The sequence below is a fragment of the Octopus bimaculoides genome, chromosome 7 (assembly GCF_046866305.1).
Source record: "Octopus bimaculoides isolate indiv1 chromosome 7, ASM4686630v1, whole genome shotgun sequence".
In the NCBI taxonomy this organism is placed as follows: domain Eukaryota; kingdom Metazoa; phylum Mollusca; class Cephalopoda; order Octopoda; family Octopodidae; genus Octopus; species Octopus bimaculoides.
Genome location: NC_142934.1, coordinates 15,244,285 through 15,267,558, shown reverse-complemented (window position 1 = coordinate 15,267,558; position 23,274 = coordinate 15,244,285). Strand labels below are relative to the sequence as shown.

The following is a 23,274-nucleotide window of genomic DNA, read 5'->3' as shown; positions in this document are numbered from 1 at the left end:
GAAGCCAGTATGCTCCGTTGGATGTGTAATGTCAATGTGAATACCCGTCAGAGTGTAAGTATCTTGAGAGAAAAGCTGAACATTAGAAGCATCAGTTGTGGCGTGCAAGAGAGACGATTGCGCTGGTATGGACATGTGGTGAGAATGGAGGAGGATAGCTGCGTGAAAAAGTGCCACACCCTAACAGTTGAGGGAACCCGTGGAAGAGGTAGGCCCAGGAAGACCTGGGCTGAGGTGGTGAGGCAAGACCTTCGTACATTGGGCCTCACCGAGGCGATGACTACTGACCGAGACCTTTGGAAATGTGCTGTGTGTGAGAAGACCGGGCAAGCCAAGTAAGATCGTTGCCAGTGCCCCTGGACTGGTTCTTGTGCGGGTGGCACATGAGATGCACCATTTTGAGCGTGGCCGTTGCCAGTACCGCCTGACTGGCTCCTGTAGGATTTTCGAGCGAGATCGTTGCCAGTGCCCCTGGACTGGCTTGTGTGGGTGGCACATAAAAGACACCATTTCGAGCGTGGCCGTTTTCGTGCGGGTGACACGTAAAAGCACCCACTACACTCTCTGAGTGGTTGGCATTAGGAAGGGCATCCAGCTGTAGAAACTCTGCCAAATCAGACTGGAGCCTGGTGTTGCCATCCGGTTTCACCAGTCCTCAGTCAAATCGTCCAACCCATGCTAGCATGGAAAGCGGACGTTAAACGATGATGATGATGATGATGATGATTTTTTGACACTGAAACATCATTAATATTTCTCTTTGGGCTGAAGGTGGCAAGCTTACAGAATCGTTTGCATTCTGGGCAAAATGCTTAGTGGTATCTAAACTACCTTTATATTCTGAGTTCAAACTCCACAAAGGTTGGTTTTCCCTTTCATCCTTTTGGGGGTCAGTAAAATAAGATGAGCACAGGTGTTTGATGTAATCGACTTAACTCTTCCCACGAAATTGCTTGCCTAGTGTTAAAATTTAAAACCAGTTTCCTTTTTGCATGTAAGTGATAGACTGGTTAAATCCAAAATGATATTCCTCGATTTTGGTTCTTTGTTCAGTTGTTAATTTTTCCATGGGTAATTTCCCCATATTAATCTAAGTTCTGAAAAGGAAAAGGAAATAAAAAGTATGAAAAAAGTCAGACATGGTTATGATATTTGTAAATACTTAGATATAACCTCCTGTTATCCAAGGCCCCAGATGAACCTATATCAAAGCAGGAAACTCAAAAGAGGGCAGCATAAAATTGTCTATTGAAAAATGTGATTACACTGGTGGTGACCTAACATGGATACAGTCCTAGATCTGAAACATATAAAAAGATAAAAAAACACATACTTTTGTACACATTTTACATTCACCTACACAAATATCCATTTTTATTTCATTGTCGTAGAACATGTAGGAAAGCTGATAACACAAAGTTTACAAACCAGAGGTCATTATATGTCAGTAATTGAATAATTAGTAGTATGATAGATAAATTTGATAGTGTTTATCATAGATTTGTTGCTTACTTGATACTGGTATAAGTAATGCTATGCTCCAACAGTTAGATATATTCTTTCCAATAACATTATTTATGGTACACCTCTTTCTTCTAGTAATCTTACAACTTTACAGTCTCTTTATCTTTTTTATCTATTGTATTCCAACAAAGGAATTTAAAGGGTGTAAACATTTGTTTTTATTTATATTGCCTCAGTTAACTTTTCTCAAAGTTGTGAATGATAAGGTAAGCTGAACAGAAGATTGCAATAAGGTAAGATTTAATTTGCTCACAGAAAAAAAATGAATGATATATATTAATTAAAATAAAAACAATATATAAATGAGTGAACAATAAGGTGTCCAGAAGATGAGAGATAAATTTGAAAACTATATTTACACATATATGTATTTTGTATTTATATTATTCTGGATGTAAGTTAGTAAAGTAGTTTCATAAATGTACACCTTAAGTCTTTTTTTATATTTGCTAAACATTTTAAGCAGTATTTTACTGTCCCTCTAATACTCATATTTTGCATGTCTGTCTTTATCTGTAAACTTCAAATATATTTATATAAAGATTATCTAAATGTCTGCCTGTCCATCTGTCCGTCCACCGTTTAACCCTCGGCAACTGGGTAACAGTCACTGATGAGGAATAATCAAATCTGAAATCATCAATGATCTAGTTCTGTCTCACTTACAGTAGGGAGCTTGTTTCCCTTGTCAGTCATTAGATAAGTGCTTCCCCATGGCTAAGAGTTGTTCTGATTCTTATCTATCTATATGTGTGCATATATATATATACATATATATAGGGTCATCCCATAAATAATGCGGTTTTTTTCAATTGCATGAACTAAACTACCAGCATCAACTTGCTATAAAAGTAGGTAGTAATTTTACCTTGTACTTATTCTTAGTGCAAGTTTTGAAGAGTGCAGTTCGATTTTAATAGTCGTTTTTTTTTTTTGAAAGCTATAATGGAAGTGACGAAGGAGCATATTTGGCATATTTTGCTTTATGAGTTCAATAAAGGCAACGATGCAACAGAAATTGTGAGGAATAGTACTGCAGTGTATGGGAATCGGACAATAAGCGTAAGCCAGTGTCAACAGTGGTTCCACAAATTCCAAGCCAGAAACTACAGCCTAGAACATAAGCCTCATCTTGGAAGATCTGTAGAGTTTGATGAGGATGTCCTGCAAACCCTGGTGGAACAAAATCCCATTGTAACTGTTGATAACAGAGAAGCTTGGATTTGGTCATTCAACCATTCATCAACACCTGCGCGCCATGGGAAAAGTCAGCAAATTGAGTCAGTGGGTTCCTCACAAACTTTCTGAGTCTAATTGTGCACAGAGAGTGAATATGCCCTCTTCTTTGCTGCCATGTCTCACGAACGAACCTTTTTTTGGACCGAATAGTGACTGGTGACAAGAAATGCGTTCCCTATAAAAATGTCAAGCACTGAAGACAGTGGGTAAGGAAAGGAGAAACACGGGCACTCTAAGCTAAAGAAAGTCTTCACCCACGTAAGGTATTATTATCTGTTTGGTGAGATATGAAAGGGTTAGACCACTTTGAACTTTTAAACCCAAACCATATTCACTGGATATTTTCCCGTCTGATTATCATTTACTCCACCGTCTTCAAAATCATTTAGATGGAGAAATATGAATTCTGTAGACAAAGAGTATTTTTCGTCACGGACAAGTGAATTTTGGAAATGGGGCCTTGCAAGTCTACCAGATAGATAGAAGAACATTGTAGAAAATGAAGGAGAATATATTTTAGATTAAAAAAGAACTTTGTTTACCTTAATTTTGAAAAATAAAAGATGTGTTAAAAAACTGCATTATTTATGGGATAACCCAATACACACACACACACACACACATATATATATTTATATATAATAATAATAATAATAATAATAATAATAATAATAGGGATAAAAATCCAAATTTACAGGTAAATACGCAATTAAATTCAATTTATTTAAAATTAAAATTAAATTAAGTTTCACGGTATAAAAAAAATACATATATAGTTTTAGGGAAAAGAACCAAGGTTCATGAACTCATCAATGAAAATCCACTGTCACATATAGATATTTACTTTGTATTATATTATACTTATTTATTGTGCTTTTACTTATTAATTTTTTATATGTGACTGGATTTTCATCGATGAGTTCATGAACCTTGGTTCTTTTACCTAAAACTATATATATATGTTACATTATAACAAATACTCAATATATGCCCCCTTATACTCCACAATATTTTATTTCATTATATTATATTTTTCCTTTTTTTCTCTTCACTCACTCATTTCAACATTTCATTTTATTTGACATCTTAACTGATCAATTCTAGATATTAAATTTCCAGTAATATAACTCAAACGACTTAACCTTTCTGATAATAGATAAATGAAAATATATTTAATAAATATATATATATTTTGACTGTGAATATATAAATAAATATATGTGTGTGTGTGTGTGTGTGTGCGTGCATGTGTGTGTGTGTGGGGGGGGGGGGGGCACTGGCCACAACTACGAATTTGGTTTTACTTGACTCAACAGGTCTTCTGTTGAATATAATATAATATATTTCCTTTCCTACACAAACAAAGATGATTTTAACTCAGCAGAGACTATATAAAAGCAAGACTCTAATGCACTGCAGTCAAATGACGGCTTAGTTGGTCAAAACTTTGAAGTCACTGTCAATGACATCCTTGTTTAAGAATAATAAACTTGTACTCCAATAAAGTATAGAGTAAACCATCAGATTAATGTCTCCCCTCACTTTTATGCCTTGAGAGGCTACCTGGACACCTAATCACTACTATTTATCTCTTTGCAGCTTCTCCTGATCAGTTCCACGCTCTCTTCTAAATGTTAGTAGCCATATAGCTCTTATATAAGAATCTGCTCTGCCATCCACCTCTCATACTTCAACCCTCTGTCTTCTAGCATAAAGCCAACCTCCTCCCACCAGGGTTCACTGTTTTGAAAGCTATATGGAGACATCACTTGTGCTGGTTGCACAAAAAAGCTCCCAGGACATGCTGTAAAATGGTTGGCATTAGGAATACCATCCAGTTACAGAACCCATGCCAAAGTAGACACTGGGACATGATACAATCATTGAACCCAGTGGATCCTGTCAAACCATCCAACCCATGCCAGTATTAAGCATGGAAGATAGATGATGACAAATATGAGAAAACTTAGAACTGATACTGTGTAAAATATCTTGTCAAGATGTCTTCTGCTTTTGTTGATCATTATATGTCTGTTTTATTTTCAGTGAAAGATGGAGGACACGCTTCGTAAATACTGTGAGCTTTATATACCTGCAGAGGTATATCCTTACATAGAACCAGGTATATATGCAATCCTGTTGGTCTCAGGTGGTGCTTTACTGGCAAGTTTTATCAAACGAGTACACATGAACCTGAAAGTTAAGGCAGCCATAAAGGATGCCCGCAATAAACGTGCAGAACAACTAAAAGCATTGAAAGAGAGGTTACAGAAATCAAGTGTAAGTATTTGAAATACAGGTTTCTGTATTTCTGTATTAATTAAGGGACACTACTCTGTATTCTGTATTTATTTCTCCTTGGCATAACCTGTCTCCATCTTTCATCATCATCATTATCATCATCGTTTAACGTCCGCTTTCCATGCTAGCATGGGTTGGACGATTTGATTGAGGACTGGTGAACCAGCTGGCTACACCAGGCTCCAATCTGATTAGGCAGAGTTTCTACAGCTGGATGCCCTTCCTAACGCCAACCACTCAGAGAGTGTAGTGGGTGCTTTTACATGTCACCCGCACGAAGGACAGTCAGGCGGTACTGGCAACGGCCACGCTCAAAATGGTGGATTTTATGTGCCACCCACACAAGAGCCAGTCCAGGGGCACTGGCAACGATCTCGCTTGAAAATCCTACGAAGGCCAGTCAGGCAGTACTGGCAACGGTCACGCTCAAAATGGTGTATTTTATGTGACACCCGCACAAGAGCCAGTCCAGGGGCACTGGCAACGATCTCGCTCAAAAATCCTTACACATGTCACGGGCACAAGTGCCAGAAAGGCGACGCTGGGCACAGATGCTATCCCGATTTCGCTTTTGCTTGCCCCAATAAGTCTTCGTAAGCTGAGTTTCGTGTCCAATGAAGGAGACAACGTTGGCAAGGGTGCCAGTCGTCGAATTTAGTTCGATTTCACTTGCCTCTTTATTAATGAATAATTGAATTAAACAGTCCTAGATGCACTTTACCTGAAATAAGCAAAATATGGGTTTGGTCTGTTTGATCATGATTGACCTGGGGTTTAAGAACAACAATGATCTTCTGTCAAATGACAACATAAAGATGAAACTTTTCAGTGTTCAGTGACTAAATGTATGATGAAATAATATCAGTTCCCTCATATTTTCACCTACTTTTCTGTTGTTTTTTTTTTTGTCCCATTTGTCTGTTTTTATAGTTTCCTTCTCTCTTTTTGTCTTCCTTATTAATTCTGGTTGGAGATGAAGATGGTGATGATGATGATGATGATGATGATAGTGACAATGACGAATATGATGATGATGATTTTCATAGAAGATTTTGTTTTTTCTCCCTCTCTTTCAGCTTACCACAGAATTGAGAAACAAAATTCTATCACTGGACATTGTCCAGCTACAGAAGCAACTTAAAGAACGATCATTAAAAGCCATTGACGTACTTCATGCTTATCAGTTCAAGGTTATTTTAATTTTTATTTATTTATTTATTAATTCTTTTTGCTGTCCATATCTAAAAATATTCTTTGATTGTTTGGTTTCCTCTTCTAATCTTTTCTATTTGTGTAATATAAAGACAAGCTCAGAATGTAAAGTCCCAAAACTTTGAATCACCTTCACATAAGAACCTTCATCCATTACAAGTTGGCATACTAAAAACTGCATCATATACCATATGCAATGACTGGTGGTAATTTACAGGAATCACATTCTAGCCAAACTGAGAAAAGTAACGAACTCGCATGGCAGTGTGTGTTAAGAGGTTATTTTGAAAACCACATGGTTTCAGGTTCAGTCCTGCTGTGTGTTACCTTGGGCATGTGTCTTCTATAACCTCAGACCAACTAAAGCCTTGTGAATGAATTTGGAGGCTACCATTAGTCTCATGTTAAGAAGAGTAGGAAAATATCCAAGTATCTTAACAATTTTTCAAGCCGATCTCATGGAGAAAGGTGTTTGCCTCCATTTTGGAAAGACACTTTTTTTCATGTTGGTCCAGTCCACCCAGCTGGCAAAAATGAATTGTAAATGCAATTCGAAGGGTCAGCCTTGTAATGTTCTGAGTTTCACTGAATCTCCCTGAGAACTACATTAAGGGTATATATACGTGTCTGTGGAGTGCTCAGCCACTTGCACATTAATTTCATGAGTATGCTGTTCTTTTGATTTAGATCAACTGGAACACTCATTGTTGTAACTGATGGAGTGGCAGTGAAATCAATATGTTACATGTTTAACCTCTGATTTTTCACTATAGGCACTTGAAGCACAAGAGAAAACCAATTGTATAATTGCACTAATTCCTGAAGCTGAGGTAAGATGACATTATCTATTCTGTATTTATTCCCTTAGTAGACTACTAAATGCATTCTATACATTATTCTATGTACTGTTTCATTTTGTTCTGAGTATGCTCTATATGTTACTCATTGTGTCTGCAGTTGCTTCATATGTATTTTGTGTAACACTACATGTGTTCTTGAGCAAAGAACTTTATTTCACATTGCTCCAGTTCACTGTAGAAATGAGTTGTGATGTTACTGGTGCCAAGATGTATTGGCCTTTGCCTTTCCCTTGGATAACATCAGTGGCATGGAGAGAGGAGGTTGGTGTGCATGGCCAGCTGTTGGTCTTCCATAAACAAATTTGCCCAGACTTGTACCTCGAGGGTAACTTTTTTAGGCACAATTCCATGGTCATTCATGACCAAAGGGGTCTTTACCGTTACCCTTTACATAATAGCCTGACATAGGGATAGCTTGGGTGCAGAAGCAGGGCCCAGTGAGTGTATACACAAAAGCATAATGCTTTTAAGACCTCACATTTTTTGAGACAGATATATCAACATGAACACAGAAAATTACAAGTCATTTCAGTCTTTTGTTATCCCCTCTGTGAGGTTCAACCTCTTGAGATCAGCCTTTACTACTTCAATGTCATGTCTTCCTGGACATCCCTCTTCCACAAGCTCTATTCACTTTAAGTAATTGGCAATTCTTTATACAGATGCATAATGTAGAGGCTATGAGAAGAAAAGAAAAGAATAAAACTAGTCTGCCCTATTGGATGTGCAATGCCAGTGTACATGTACAACAAAGTGCAAATAAGCTGAAAGAAAAACGAGGCATAAAAGGTCTCAGAGGTTGTGTGCAAGAGAGAAGACTATATTGGTTTGGTTATGTGTTGCATATGGATGAAGACAGTTGTATAAACAAAGTTTAACTGCAATGAAACAATCTCTCTTGTGTTGGGGCCATAAAAGTACATTCAGTACAATAAGACAGCGAGCTGGCAGAAGCGTTAGCAAGCCGGGCGAAATGCTTAGTGGTATTTTGTCTGCCGCTATGTTCTGAGTTCAAATTCCGCCGAGGTCCACTTTGCCTTTCATCCTTTCGGGATCAATTAAATAAGTACCACTTACGCACTGGGGTCGATATAATCGACTTAATCTGTTTGTCTGTCCTTGTTTGTCCCCTCTGTGTGTAGCCCCTTGTGGGCAATAAAGAAATAATAAAAGCACATTCAGTAAATGCTGGAAAATGTTTGGCAAATGAGTATGGAATGTATTGAGTTCTCAAACTACCTTTTCTCAACCTTTCTAGTGTTGGTGCCTCAAGAAAATGCATGCAGTACACTTTTAAAGTGGTTGGTGACAGGAAAAGCATTTGTCATGTGATTAGTTTGAATGCAAAATAAATGTTAATGATTTTGTTTTTTTATTTCACAGGAATTAGCACTAAATTGTGATTCCCTGCCATCTGTGACCAAACCTCTTCATGGAATTCCAATAAGTCTCAAAGAAACCGTTGTTTGCAAGGTTGGTTTATTATTTAAAAGTTTATGTTCAATAATCTTTTTATGTTCAGTGGTTGCATGTATCTAGAGCAGAATTCTTCAAACCAAATTGGACTGTGGTGACATCATCGCCTGAAAATCCAGCACTTGTTTACAAAAGATTTTTTGGTCAAGAAAAACATGTTCTAGAATTCGACTCAAAGTATAGTTCTGCTTCACAGCTATGACATTTCTGTTCTTTTTAATCAGCAACAGCATATCTAGGACTCCATTATCCATTTTGTCACTTCCGTTTTTCTTTTTTTGAGGATATAATTTGAAGGAAATTTAGCTATATTTCCAGCAAAAAAAAAAGTGACCACATAACAGTTCCCTTATTACCTCTGCCTTCACTAAGGCAGAGGTATTGTTTTCAGTCGTGTTTGTTTGTTTGTCTGTGGGCAAGATATCTCAAGAACCGCTGGATGGATTCGGATGAAACTTTCAAGGATGTTTGGCTTCATGACTGGTATGAACTCATTAGATTTTGGGATCAATCCAGTACTGGACAAGGATTCTGGATTATTTTTCCGTTTTTTTTTTTTACTTAATTTACAAGAGCAGTTGGGTTCATTTTTAGTATTCTCGTTTGTGAGAGCATTCGAGTTTATTTCAGATATTCTCATTTTAAAAATCATCTCTGGCTAATCATTGAGAGGACATTGGTGTTGCCTTGGCAGAGGTTTGCACTATCTGGGTGCTCTTGTTTGTTATTATGACTGCAATGTTGTACAACTGTTATGATTTTTGTTTTGTACTTTGACCTAAAATGCTTGTTACCATATTTACTGAGCTCTATTCTTACCATAATTTTTCTCATCCTTTCTTTGTTGTTATTAGGGACTTCATCAAACCTGGGCTTTGGCTTCCAGCCTGTTGGACCCACCAGCCACAGATGATTCAAATTTTGTAAAGGTTTGTATTATTCATTGTGTTGTACCACAATTGTTATCAACATTGTTGTGTTATACACTTATTACGATTGTTGCTGTTCTTATAATTAATTTCATATCAGTTGTGTAGTTGTTGTAGTGAATAGTGATAGCTAAACCAGAATTAACATTCAGTACACTGCATTTTCTCTAGAATTGTTTCCTCTGTCACTGCCCTGTTACTACAGGGGAGAAAACTCATATGTTGACATGATGCACCTACAGTGTGCTAAAGGTAAAAGAATAACAGAAAAATCCACAAAAAAACAAAAATAAAAGCAAAAGACACAGATGAATTTTTTTTAATGTGAGAAATGAAAAAAGAATTTTATCAAAAGTGTTAAGGTCAGGTTTAGGGTTGTAGTAGGGGTCTGATTCTATGGATAGTAGCTATTGAGGATTGACCATTAGGTAGTGGCTATTGGGTACTGGTTATCAGGAAGTGGCTATAGAATAGTGACCACTAGATAGTAGCTAATGAAGACTGGCCATTGGTTAATGAGTATTAATGAGTTGTGGTATTGAATTGTAACCAACAGACAATGGCTATAGAGGACTGACCATTGAGTCATAACTGTTGGGTACTGGTCATCAGGAGATTGTTATTGGATTGTGACCATTAGATAGTGTCTATGGACTGACTATTGGGTAGTGGCTATGGGTTACTGGTCATCAGGTGGTCAACTCTGACTCAGTAGAGCTATGATCAAAATTATTTCAGTCAGGACTGTTTTATTTTTTTTTATTTCAGAGACAGTGTATCTAGGACTATACCAACCAATGTATTCTTCATTTTTTAAGACAGTAAAAATGTGATTTGATAGATATTTAGCAGCTATTTTATCAGGTCAAGCAGTTACTTAAAAGTTTCCACATAAACTTGTTTTAGTGGTTATTTGGAGAATATTGAACAGCTTCTTTCAATTTTGCAGCCTCTGAGACTGATGCAAGGATGTTCAGTTTGAAAATGCAGACGATGTTGGAAAAGAAAATGTGAAGTATGTATGTGTGCATGTGTGTGTATGTGAGCATATCTGCTTGTCCAGAATGTTATAGTTCAATGGAATAAAGATTAGGAATAAGTGTTTTGCAGTGGATCTTGGGAGAAAATGACACTGTAGATACAAGGAAAAAGGGTTTGTTTCTTTGCTTTGACATCATATGCTGATAGTAAAATAGTGTCGTTTGTTTGCAATCTTCCATATACATTCATATGTAAATGTATGTTATAAACATGCATAAATTATCTATTGTTTATTAATGATAGAAAAATGATGAGATGTGGATTAATGTGTTTTTCCTTCTGAATTCATTAGTTTTGTCTGATATTCAACAATTGATGTTGAATATTTTTGAATTTCTATTTCAGTGCCTGAAAGAACTTGGGGCCATTCCATTTGTCACAACAAATGTACCACAGACTTTAATGACGTAAGCATTCATAAATTCTTTGGTGCCATATTACCTTACATCATTGTCATCCTTATCATCATCACCACCACCACCACTGAGCAAACTGAATAATTACACAACATAGTTGTCACTCTATACAGTCAAGGACTGTGTAGAAGTTCCTTTATTGGCTGGTGAGATTGTTGAAGTTAGTGTTCAGTTTAAATAATTATAATAATAATAATCCTTTCTGCTAAAGACACAAAGCCTGAAATTTTGTAATGAAGTGTTTAGATTGTAATGAAGTGCTTAGAACATCCAGGAGTGGCTGTGTGGTCAGTAGCATGATTACCAACCACATGGTTCCGGGTTCAGTCCCACTGCATGGCACCTTGGGCAAGTGTCTTCTACTAGAGCCTCGGGCCGACCAAAGCCTTGTGAGTGGATTTGGTAGATGGAAACTGAAAGAAGCCCGTTGTATATATGTATATGTATATATATGTGTGTTTGTCCCCCCGCCATCGCTTGACAACCGATGCTGGTGTGTTTACGTCCCCGTAACTTAGCGGTTCGGCAAAAGAGACCGATAGAATAAGTACTAGGCTTACAAAGAATAACTCCTGGGGTCGATTTGCTCGATTAAAGGTGGTGCTCCAGTATGGCCGCAGTCAAATGACTGAAACAAGTAAAAGAGTAAAAGAGAAAGTGTTTAGAATGTATATTTTACAGAATGAGTTCTTAGATATATGCTTCCATTTATTTAATCATTCTAATGTGCTTTTTCAGTTGTTCCTCATAAGTTTTATGCTTTTATATATATATTCTTTTCAGCATTTCCTGTGATAACAATATTTACGGACAAACCCGTAACCCACATAATGCTGATCGATGCCCTGGAGGGTCCAGTGGAGGGGAAGGAGCTCTCATTGGTTATGGTGGATCAATTTTGGGAATAGGAACAGACCTAGGTGGTAGCATTCGTTGTCCCTCTCATTTTTGTGGTATTTATGGATTAAAAACAACAGTCAATCGTTTTGGGTAAGTCTATAAAATGTTTTCCTCTTGGTTCTATAACATTTCCTTATAATTATTATTTCCCTTGATAACATTTCCTTATTATTACAGATTCCCTTCCTAAAATAAATTTCTATAATATAAGTTCTTTTGATCCAATGTCGTTTAATTTCAGGTCAATCCTGATCAGGCTGACACGTGATCAGAACCATTCCACTATAGCAAAATATGCTGGTCACTGTTGTGTATGTCACAGGAGAATAACTTCTTTCTTTTTACAACGACTGTGTGTTCAACACACTCAGCTTACTAGTGAACCACATCCTGGAAAACTGGTATTTTGACAAGTGTTTCATCAATCAGAAGTAGCCAGAACTCTTGGCTTTGTTTATACTTTCAGTGAACAAATTCTTTTCCTGATTGATGTTTATATGTACCAACTGATAAAAAAAATCATTATTTGCACCAAGTACAGAGAGATTTACAGGATTAGATATGTTGATGTATTCTTTTCTTGTACTTGTTACGATCATTGAAATGTGGCCATACTGGGGCACTGCTTAATGTGCAGTGCTGTGAGACTGAACCTGAAGCTAGGTGATTCAGAAGCAAACTTCTTGCCCACACAGCTATGCCTTAATTGCTGTATTAAACGCAATAACTATAATGTATAAATATCATATTATTAGTCAATCAATCAATTAAGTAATTAATTAACTAACTAATCAATTAATTAAACAGCTAACTCATATTTCTTTTTAAATTCTTATTGTAGGACAGGAAGTTCAAAGGAAATAATGAATGGTCAAATTCTCAGTAAGAATTATAATACTTTTCCCTCTTGTTACCATATATACACCAAGCTTTTGTGTAGTAGCTATTCACCACTCAAACTGTTAAAAATAGTAGATAAATCTCCCTCAAATCCTGCTTTTTTTCTTAATTATTTTTCTTCAGCCATATAACGCACAAGACCAGTTACTTGGTTTCCATGGTATATGATTGACTGAGATCCCATTAAACAGGATGCTGGTCATGTTGCAGAAGTCAAAGTCAGCAATTTCGATGGGAATGGACAAACCAATTACAAAGGGATGCTGAAAAGTTCCTGGCTTTGGGTAAAAAAAAATACAGGATCAGTTCATTAATGATTTTATTCAACAGATTTCCCTCTCAGATTCACACACTTATTGCAGTCGTCCTTCAGCTTTTCTAAGAACTCAGAAGGTTGGGCCTCCAACTAAGCCTTTTGTGATATCCTTAAAGCCTGGAACTTTTCAGCACCCACTCATACATTGACCCTAATACCTTACTGGTACTTAATTTCATTGATCCTGAAGAGATGAAAGGCACAGTTGACTTCAGCAGGATCTGAACTCAGAACATATATCTCTGTTTCAGGCACAATGTATCTAGGACTACACTAATCCTATATCCTTCCTTTTTCCTTTTTTTTTTGAGATGACAAGGCAAAATTCAAGGGCATGAGCTGATAGAATTGTTAGTTAGCACATTGGACAAAATGCTTAGCAGCTTTTCATTAACTCATGTGCGGAGTTCAAACTTGGCTGAGGTTATCTTTGCTTTTCATCTTTTGGGGGTCAATAAAATAAGTACCAGTCAATTACTGGGGGTTAATATTATCAACTTGGCCCTACCCCACACAATTGCTGGCCTTTTGCCAAAATTAGAAAGAAACATTTATTTTTTTTTTTTAATTGCAGTTGAGAATTCCACTGGTCCAATGACACAGACTAGTGATGGCTTAATTATCGCAGCAAAAGCATTATTCTCTCAGGAAGTTTTTGAAATGGATCCCCAAATATCACCAATAAAATTCCAGGATCATGTAAGGAATGCATTTTGTTGATCTTCATACATCTTTCAGAATTATTACTGTAGCGTTTGCTAAACTGCAACATCATAATCTTCATCACCACCGTTACCAGGACCACTGTCATTGGTGCCATCACCACCACACCATAGTGATGACAACGACGAAGATGATGATGACGATAATGACAATGACCACCACCATCACAACCAATTCCATTACCACCACAACCATCAACATCGTCATCATAAATCCAATGATTTAAAAAGGAAGAAAGTATACATGGTATACAATATTAACTGGATGATGATGATGATGATGATAATGATGATGCAATTCTGCTGATACAGTAGGGCTTTGGGGGCAACCAAAGAACCCCACAGATCCCAAGCCACCCTGCTCACTGAGGGCACCATAGCAAGTGTTCCTGTTTCTTCTGTAATTTTCAGCCTATAGGCACATGCTTAGAGTAAGTCCATTCATTTGTGCCATTCTCAATACATTCATCCATATTCTTATAAATTTTTTCTGGGTTGATGGTTGTTGCAGCTCCCTTCTGTCATGATAAGAATGAATTCATTTTTCTTTTACTTTCCAGTTGTTTGAAAGCAAGAAAAATCTACGGATTGGATATTATGTAACTGATAATGTAGTTAATACTACCTCAGCCTGCCAGAGAGCAGTTCTTGTGGCAAAGAAAGCATTGGAGGCTAAGGGACATACAGTAAGTATGCTTTTATTGTTGCTATTATTAATTATTATAATTGTTAAGGTGATATGGTCAATTGATCAAACGGCCATCAGAGAAAAAATATTAGTGAGAACGGGTTGTCTGCCCTGGATCAGCAATTAATTACAAGTGGGGTTCTATTTCATAAGGTTTCTTATGAGCCTAATGTATGTATGTGTGTATGTTTAGCAAACACTATATATATATATAGTATCACTACACACATTCCATTTCTGCAAGAGCACCGATCTTAAAGATATATACATTTCTCATAAACTCTTTTCCAGAGAATCCTGCCAATTTGCAACACCCAAAAGTAGGTGCCTTTGGTACGAAGGGACATAACTCTTAACTTAAACCTTGCTCCATTCGTTTCATCATCTTTTTCACAGCAACCACAACAATAGTTGTCATATTTTATTCCATGGCTGGCATCTCTGAAGAGCGCAGGGTTACATAGTTGGAATGTTACCTAACATTCTGTTGAACCCCTAGTGCGAAACTCATTGTTAGGGTTACCTATAATGAATATATAATACTGTGTACTTCATTTAATATGTGTGTGTATATATATATATATATATATGTGTGTGTGTGTGTGTGTATTTCTCAATTATTCCTAGTCAGACTTTAAATACATTTCAGTTCTGGTTCACTCTGTGTTGTGCATAAAGTACACATTATATAATTAATAACAACTGTAAAAAGCATAATTATGCAAATTAAATTATCCGAAATGGTGTTTACCAAATTTATGACTGACTGCTTTATGTGGTAGCTAGCTATTCACCATTACTCATTGACGAAAGGCACCAGATGTCTCCTTTGAGGAACAGTCAACAAACCATGAAAAAGTCTGTCAGGAGACTGTGTATATTATATTTGCTGCTGTAGTGAAGAATACACCACCAAAAAAATGTTGCTGTTTTATTTAAATTTCAGATGATTGAATTTACTCCACCCAGAGTTTTGGATGCTTTGTGTTTGGCAGCGAAAATATTGTGGTTGGATGGTCGAATAAAGACCAGATTGATGTAAGTATTGTATGGAGTTCAGAGTATTAAGAAACTTGTGAGGGTTTGTGTTGACAAGAATTATTCCAATAAGTTTGATTAGTATAAGGAGCAAAATATCTGTTTCAAGCTCTTAGTCTGAGGAGAGAAGAAATAAAGATGTTGGTGCTTTTGGTCAGGCTATAGGAAACACTTCTGTCTGCTTTTATTCTCTGTTGAAACCAAGAGCCTAAAATTCAAGATTTTCCTCTCTTAATTTATCAACATTCTATGAAACTTCCTGATTATTGGTTTCAAATTTTAGCACAAGTCCAGCCATTTTAAGGAAGCACATAAGTCTACTACATCAACCTTGGTGTTCATCACCCAATCAATGGAAGTCACATTATAGAAATCTATTTTATGATGGGAATCTGTGATAATAGGGAAATATTATAAAAGGATCCATGGTGCCAAGAGGGTTTGGGAAAACATTTTATAAACTTACTCCAAAGTTGACTGTGGGAGGATTTGAAATCAGAATGTAAAGATGGACAAAAAGCTGTCAGGCATTTCGCTCAGCATGCTAACAGTTCTACCAGCTTGCTGCCTTATGAAACCTTGTAATAATTGTATAAGTATCTTAAGTTAAGACTGGATGGCCAAAATTACACACATACACACACACACACATGATGAATTTCCATACTTTCCATCTCTCAAGTTCACACACAAGGCATTGGTCAACCTCATGCCATAATAGAAGATGTGTGTCCAAGGTGCCATACCTAGCGACTGAACCTGAAACCACATGGTTACAAAGCAAGCTCCTTAACCACACACCCATGCCTGTACCTTTATATTTTTTTCTCCCTCTTGTTTTTTCAGAAAACATGAAAAACCAAGTAAGGAAATGTTCTTGGAAAGGATGTTAGAAGGATTTAACAGAATTATTGCTGCATTCATTTACCCTTTTGTAAGTAATATTTTCTAAATACTAAATATTTTTCTGCTACATTCTTTTAATTTGTTTAGTGGGTTTTTAGCCCACTAATTTAATATAATGTTTGGTCATCCTTCAATCGCTGTTAGAATCAATCCAGTGAGGAACAACAACTCGTGTGAGATTTGTGAAGACTTCATGTACAGGAGTGGCTGCGTGGTAAGTAGTCTGCTTACGAACCACATGGTTCTGGGTACAGTTCCACTGCATGGCACCTTAAGCAAGTGTCTTCTACTATTGCTTCGGGCCGACCAAAGCCTTGTGAGTGGATTTGGTTGATGGAAACTCAAAGAACCCCGTCGTATATATGTATATATAAATGTATGCATGTGTATAAGTTTGTGTGTCTGTGTTTGTCCCCCCAACATCGCTTGACGACCGATGCTGGTGTGTTTACGCCCCCATAAGAATAAATCGGTAATCTTCCAGTTTAAGGAGGTAAAAAAAGTAAAGAAAAATATACAAGCGAAATAACTTAACGTCTTACTAGTATTATCCGTACAACTCTGAAATGTGTGTTTTTTTTTTTTTAGCTGTTTATAAATAAATCACACACATGATTTGATTGAAGTTAACTATTTATATATAAATCACACACGTCATTGAATATCATAGTACCGGCTGAGATATCGAAAATCCTCGTGGAAGACCGGCTGCACAACAACTTATTGTTCCTGAAAATGAAATACTCACTCGTCAATTAATCATATTAGAAAAATATTAGTGAATTATGCAGCAGTTCAAGACACAAAATGTTGGAATGGTGTGCGCGCCGTTGGCTTATTAGGAATACGTTTACCTGCGAGGGTTGTTTAGTACCATGCGGACTTGTTAAAAAAAAAACAAAAAAAAAAAACGTTTGTGATTTATTTATAAACAGCTAAAAAAAACAACACATTTCAGAGTTGTACGATGATACTAGTAAGACGTTAAGTTATTTCCCCTGTATATTTTTATTTACTTTTTTACCCCCCACCCGCCTAAACTGGAAGATTACCGAATAAGTCCTGGGGTCGATTTGCTCGACTAAAGGCGGTGCTCCAGCATGGCCACAGTCAAATGACTGAAACAAGTAAAAGAGTATGAGGGGATTATTCCAATCCGGGATGAGAACAGTTACACAGCTTGAACATTTACATTCAATATAGAACAGAATGGAATTTGAATAAGGGAATGTTTACGTCTTTACGCATTCCATGACTGGTGAAAGAGGCTTTAAGAAAATTCAATCAACGAGAAGTTGTCTTGTAGCAGGAACAGAGATGGAGAGACCGTGGCTGGCTGCAGGCAGTATGTGAGAGAATGAGAATGTTACCTGTCTGTGCATGTCTTTTATAGCTATGTAACGAGCGCCACCTAGTTGCTAATGATGTGACAGGGGAGATAACTATAGATGACTCTCATTAAAACATGACGGCACTGGATTCAGGGCTTTCCTATAAATAGGTTATCTCCCTTGGCTAGGCGGCGCTCCATGTAGACAATTAAACTTCCGCAGACTATCCACGCTATTGTTATTGTTTTACGTCTTATCATGGATATAAAGCAGCTCGATGATTCAGCTATCGAAGTACTTACTGTGCCTGAGTTAAAGAAATATTTAAGATTATATGGACAGTGTGTTACCGGAAGAAAGGCGGACTTGACTGAAAGGTTGAAAGGTATGTCCATGCTGGGGCACTGCTGTAAATGTAAGTTGTAAAATTCATGTCCATGGGGCAGAAATGTTGTTAAGTTACGGATCAAACTGCCGATCTTGATAAAACTGTGGAGCTGGAAGAATTATTTCTGTGCTGGGAAAAATGCTTAACAGCATTTCGTCTGTCTTTATGCTTTGAATTCAAATTCTGCTAAGGTCAACTTTGCCTTTCATCCTTTCAGGGTTGATAAAATAATTACCTGTTAAACACTGGGGTCGATCTAATCGACTTAGTCCCTCCCCAGAAATTACTGGACTTCTGCCAAAATTTGAAACCAAATTGTTGATCTTGATTAAGAGTTCAAACTTTACTTAAACTTATTTAACTCTTTTGATACCAACCTGTCTGAGAATGTCCCTGGTTTTATGAGACAAGCTTACCGTTTAAAGTGAAGGTGCATAGCTCACTGGTTAGAGTATTCAGCTCACAGTTGTATGGTCATAAGTTCGATTGCCGGCAATGCATTGTGTCTTTGAGCAACACAATTTGTTTCACATTGCTCCAGTCTTCTCAGCTGGTAAGAATGAGTTGTGCCTATAATTCAAAGGTGCAATCTTGTCACATTATGTGTCTCTCTGAATCTCCTTGAGAACTACGTAAAAGGTAACATGTCTGTGGAGTGCTCAGCCACTTGCACATTAATTTCCAGGGCAGGCTGTTCTGTTGATCGAACCAACTGGAACTCTTATCATCATAACAGATGGAGTACCCATAGGAATATTATAATCTTCCATCAAAATTTTGCTAATTTGTTCCAGAAACCAGCTTAATAATGACTATGTTATTTAACTAATATCATCATTATTTAAAAAATTAATTGAAACAAAAGCAGTATATATCAATAGAAATAAGATAACAAAAGTGTTAAGGTGAGTCATAACCTTCTGAATGGAAATCTCTAAATTGTCACTTGATTTGCTAGAAACAGCAGACATACTTTTTTCAAATCACACTCTCTTCATATATACATGCTACGAGAAATGAGTGGTACTAATAATTATTCTATAATAGATAATGCTGTCGTTACTATTTAATGGGACTGAACCCTGAACCATGTGATTGGTAAACAAGCTACTTACCGCACATCCACTTCTGTGCCTATATATGATTCACCCAGGGGGTTTGGGTTTGAATCCTGACATAGGAATGTTTATCTTTTTGTTCAACCCATGCCAGCATGGAAAGCCGATATGATGATGATGATGTTCACAAATATGCGAAATAAAAAAAAATTTACAACAGGTTATTTCATACAGTGAAATTAATTAAAAAAAAAGCTGAAAAGAAAGACAACTAAATTATTCTTATTTTTAAAAATGTCTGTCCAATATTATAGTTTCTCATTATTTTCCCATCTTTAAATTAATTTCACTATTTTGCAGGACAAAACATCATCTCGATTCCTCTCTGTAATGGATGGAATGACGTGAGTTTGAAATTCGTTACTCTGCATTTGATTGTATATTTTCTTTCCTCTCTCACACTCTTTACGTATGTATGTATGTGTGGAGGCGCAATGGGCCAGTGGTTAGGGCAGCAGACTCGCGGTCATAAGATCGCGCTTTCGATTCCCAGACCGGGCGTTGTGAATGTTTATTGAGCGAAAACACCTAAATCTCCACAAGGCTCCAGCAGGGGATGGTGGCGAACCTTGCTGTACCCTTTCACCACAACTTTCTCTCACTCTTACTTCCTGTTTCTGTTGTGCCTGTAATTCAAAGGGTCAGCCTTGTCACACTGTATCACGCTGAATATCCCCGAGAACTACGTTAAGGGTACACATGTCTGTGGAGCCATTTGCACATTAATTTCACGAGCAGGCTGTTCCGTTGATCGGATCAACTGGAACCCTCGACGTCGTAAACGATGGAGTGCCAACATATATATATATATATACATATATGTTGTGTGTATGTATATATATATGCATATCTTTTAAATTTGTTTACGGGAAATGTTTTGAATATGCAAATAAAGCTCCTATTCTATTATACCGGCCACAGTATAACGATGCTCTGAGTTATATGCAAACTCTCCAATCGAGTTTGCAACAGTGTCAGAGGTGAACAAACTAGATGTATTTTCTGTTTTCTTCTGTATCAGTTGTACTAACAGTTACTGTTGTTTCCTAAATTCCAACAACTACTGTTGTTGCTGTTTCAGTAACTGAATTACCAAAGCTAGTAAACTTTCCATGTTCAAGCAAAATCGCTCCAGCACAAGCTTTGAATAATCTTGTCACCAAATGTAATATTTTCTCTACTTTATTTTAATTCCAGAAAATATGATGACATTTATAATTTGGTGGATAAAAAACGGGTGAGTCAGTTTAAAATTCCATTCTTCTTTTGGTGGACATGTTGTTGAATTAGTTCCAGTTAATAATACATAAAGAAAAAAACAATAAAAAAGTTTTCATTCCTTTGTCCATTTCTTTTACTTGTTTTAGTCATTTGACTGTGGTCATGCTGCAGCACTGCCTTGAAGGGTTTTAGTTGAACAAATCAGCTCAAGAACTTGTCTCTTAAGCATAGCACTTATTCTAGTGTTCTCTTTTGCTAGACCACTAAGTTATGGGGATGTAAACACACAAACACTGGTTGTGAAGCAGTTATGGGGGAAGGATACAAATACAGACACAAAGACACTTGCAAACACACACACACACACACATATCATCATATGCATATACATACATACATACATACATACATACATATATATATATATATATATATATATATATACATACACAACAGCCTTCTCTCAGTTTCCATCTGCTAAATTCACTCACAAGGCTTTGGTTGGCCTGAGGCTATAGCAGAAGACACTTACCCAAAGTGCCACACAGTGGGACTGAACCCAAAACCATGTGGTTGGGAAGCAAGCTTCTTACCACACATCTACTTCTGCACCTATATATTAAATTAATTTACATACTTTATGAACTCCAAGTGTATGTGTGTAGGTGTGTGTGTGTGTGTGTGTGTGTGTGCATATATGCATGAAATAAAGAGTTTTATTGTTAAGATTGTTAAAATCTTTATTTATTATTGGCTGTTCTTTTGTTTCAGGATTATGACAAAGAGTTTGCTGATGCTATGCAAAAACATAACTTGGATGCTATCATCTGCCCTGTCTTTGGTTCACCATCACTTCTAATAAATTGTCCAGGCTTCGGAAGTAAGTTCATAACGTTTATCTAAATTGGACATTTAACAATAAGAAACTTTTATAAAATTAGGTATGTAACAAAAAAAAAAAAAAGTCTATGTTAATTTATTTTCCAAACACCAGCTTAATAAAGACAAAGTTGTTTTATAAAATTTTTCATTATTTCAAAATTAATTGAAACAGAGACAGTGTATTTCAACAGAAACATTGTAACAAGTGGGTTAACATTAGTTTCAAATTTTGGCACAAGGCCACTAATTTTGGGGGAGGGGAAAAGTCAATTACATCGACACCAATACTCAACTGGTACTTATTTTATTGACCTCGAGAGGATGAAAGGCAAAGTCGACCTCGGCAGAATTTGAACTCAGAACACCAAGACAGCTAGTGGGTTAATATTGATTTTAGCACAAGGGGGTAAGTCAATTACATTTTAGGGGTAGGGGTAGCATTGGTAGAAAATCGATTACATTGACCCTCGTGGTTGGGAAGTGAACTTCTCAATCCATACATCCATGCTGAATAAAAAAAAAAAAGTGGGGGATGATCATTACTGGAATGTCCTTAGACCATAGGTTTGCTTGGTAAAGGCTAGCTTTGGGAATTAAACAACAACAACAACAGTAATTTCACTTTCTCCTGATAATTTTCGTTGCAGGGTTTCCAACCTATACTTTACTCTATAATCTACTGAACTACCCTGGTGTGTCTATGCCTGTTACCAAGGTAACTGAAGAAGATGTAAAGATGACTTATAATGCTAAAACAATGGCTGAATACTTTATGAAAAAGGTAGGATTATTTTTACCTTATTAATATTTTGTCGTTACATATACATAGTTTGTGTCTGCTACTCTCTTCTCCTACTTACCATCCCCTATCCCTCTACCTTGGACCATCATCCACCCTCACCTTTGTTCCCCTCATTTATAGGGGCTACTTTAAGGTCTTGCAAGTTATGAGGCAATTATTACTTGTGTTGGGGCTACAGAAAAAAAGCACCCAGTATACTTTGTAAAGTGGTTGGTGTTATGAAGAGCATATTTCAAACTATAATATGTTTGGTAATAAGCTGGCTGATGTTGAAATAGTTAACTGAACACCACCACCACCCACCACCGCCACCGTAAAATAATATTTCTTGCTCAAGAATGTAGTGAAGTTTAAATTCATAACTTTGTAGCCGGTAATCTGAGTCATCTTAAACTTTACTGACATTGATTCTTCCATGACATCTAATCTGACAATTCTAAATATATATGTCTTGTTTCTTTGCAGTCAATTCCAGGCAGTGTTGGACTTCCAGTCAATATCCAGGTTGTTGCTCCAACATATAAAGATGAACTTGCATTACGCATCATGAAAGAACTGGATAGTGAACTGAAAAAGAAAAGCAACTAGCATATAGCCATGGTAGTTCATCAGACCTTAGATATACATGATGACTGATATCACATGGGCTCCACTTCAGAGGAAAATTGAACTGGTGTTAGGAAATATTTTTCACTATTGTAGGACCACAGTATTTTGATAAAGAATAAAACAGTGTTTGTTATTTCTAGTTTGAATTATTACTGTTTTTTTAGGATGGTTGATACCTCTCCCTTATGATGCATTGTTCTTATTTACAAAGTGTAACACTAAAGAAACACACTTTTCTCCACATACAAACAACTTTAGTGCTATATGCACACACACACACACACTTCTCATATAGATGCATGGTTTGTAAAAGTACACATAGTTATAACTGACAGATGAGAATCATTCCAGAACTGCTTCTGTTGTTAATAATTATATCTTAAAACGCCTACTGGCTTTTTGAGACATCAAACTTGAAAAGCCACTGAAATCCTATATATTATTCGCAGTGAAAT

General features: G+C 36.7%; 1 protein-coding gene across 1 annotated transcript; it reads left to right on the top strand.

The window, feature by feature from the left end:
* Positions 1 to 1,128: 1,128 nt before the first annotated feature.
* On the top strand, positions 1,129 to 22,958 carry LOC106867391 (fatty acid amide hydrolase 1). The gene is made up of 18 exons (XM_014912247.2): positions 1,129 to 1,757; positions 4,810 to 5,043; positions 6,141 to 6,254; positions 7,050 to 7,106; positions 8,520 to 8,609; positions 9,467 to 9,541; positions 10,928 to 10,989; positions 11,782 to 11,988; positions 12,740 to 12,780; positions 13,689 to 13,813; positions 14,397 to 14,522; positions 15,471 to 15,562; positions 16,409 to 16,496; positions 19,606 to 19,649; positions 20,503 to 20,542; positions 21,298 to 21,406; positions 22,056 to 22,189; positions 22,676 to 22,958. Exons 2-18 carry the CDS (start codon positions 4,816 to 4,818, stop codon positions 22,796 to 22,798), a joined length of 1,755 nt encoding a protein of 584 aa, XP_014767733.1. The 5' UTR covers positions 1,129 to 1,757; positions 4,810 to 4,815; the 3' UTR covers positions 22,799 to 22,958.
* Positions 22,959 to 23,274: the final 316 nt, after the last annotated feature.

Coding starts and splice junctions, on each gene's coding strand:
- LOC106867391 (XM_014912247.2), top strand. CDS start 4,816: ATGGAGGACACGCTTCGTAAATACTGTGAGCTTTATATACCTGCAGAG. Junction 6,255..7,049: donor TTCATGCTTATCAGTTCAAG/GTTATTTTAATT, acceptor TTTTCACTATAG/GCACTTGAAGCACAAGAGAA. Junction 19,650..20,502: donor TCTGTAATGGATGGAATGAC/GTGAGTTTGAAA, acceptor TTTTAATTCCAG/AAAATATGATGACATTTATA.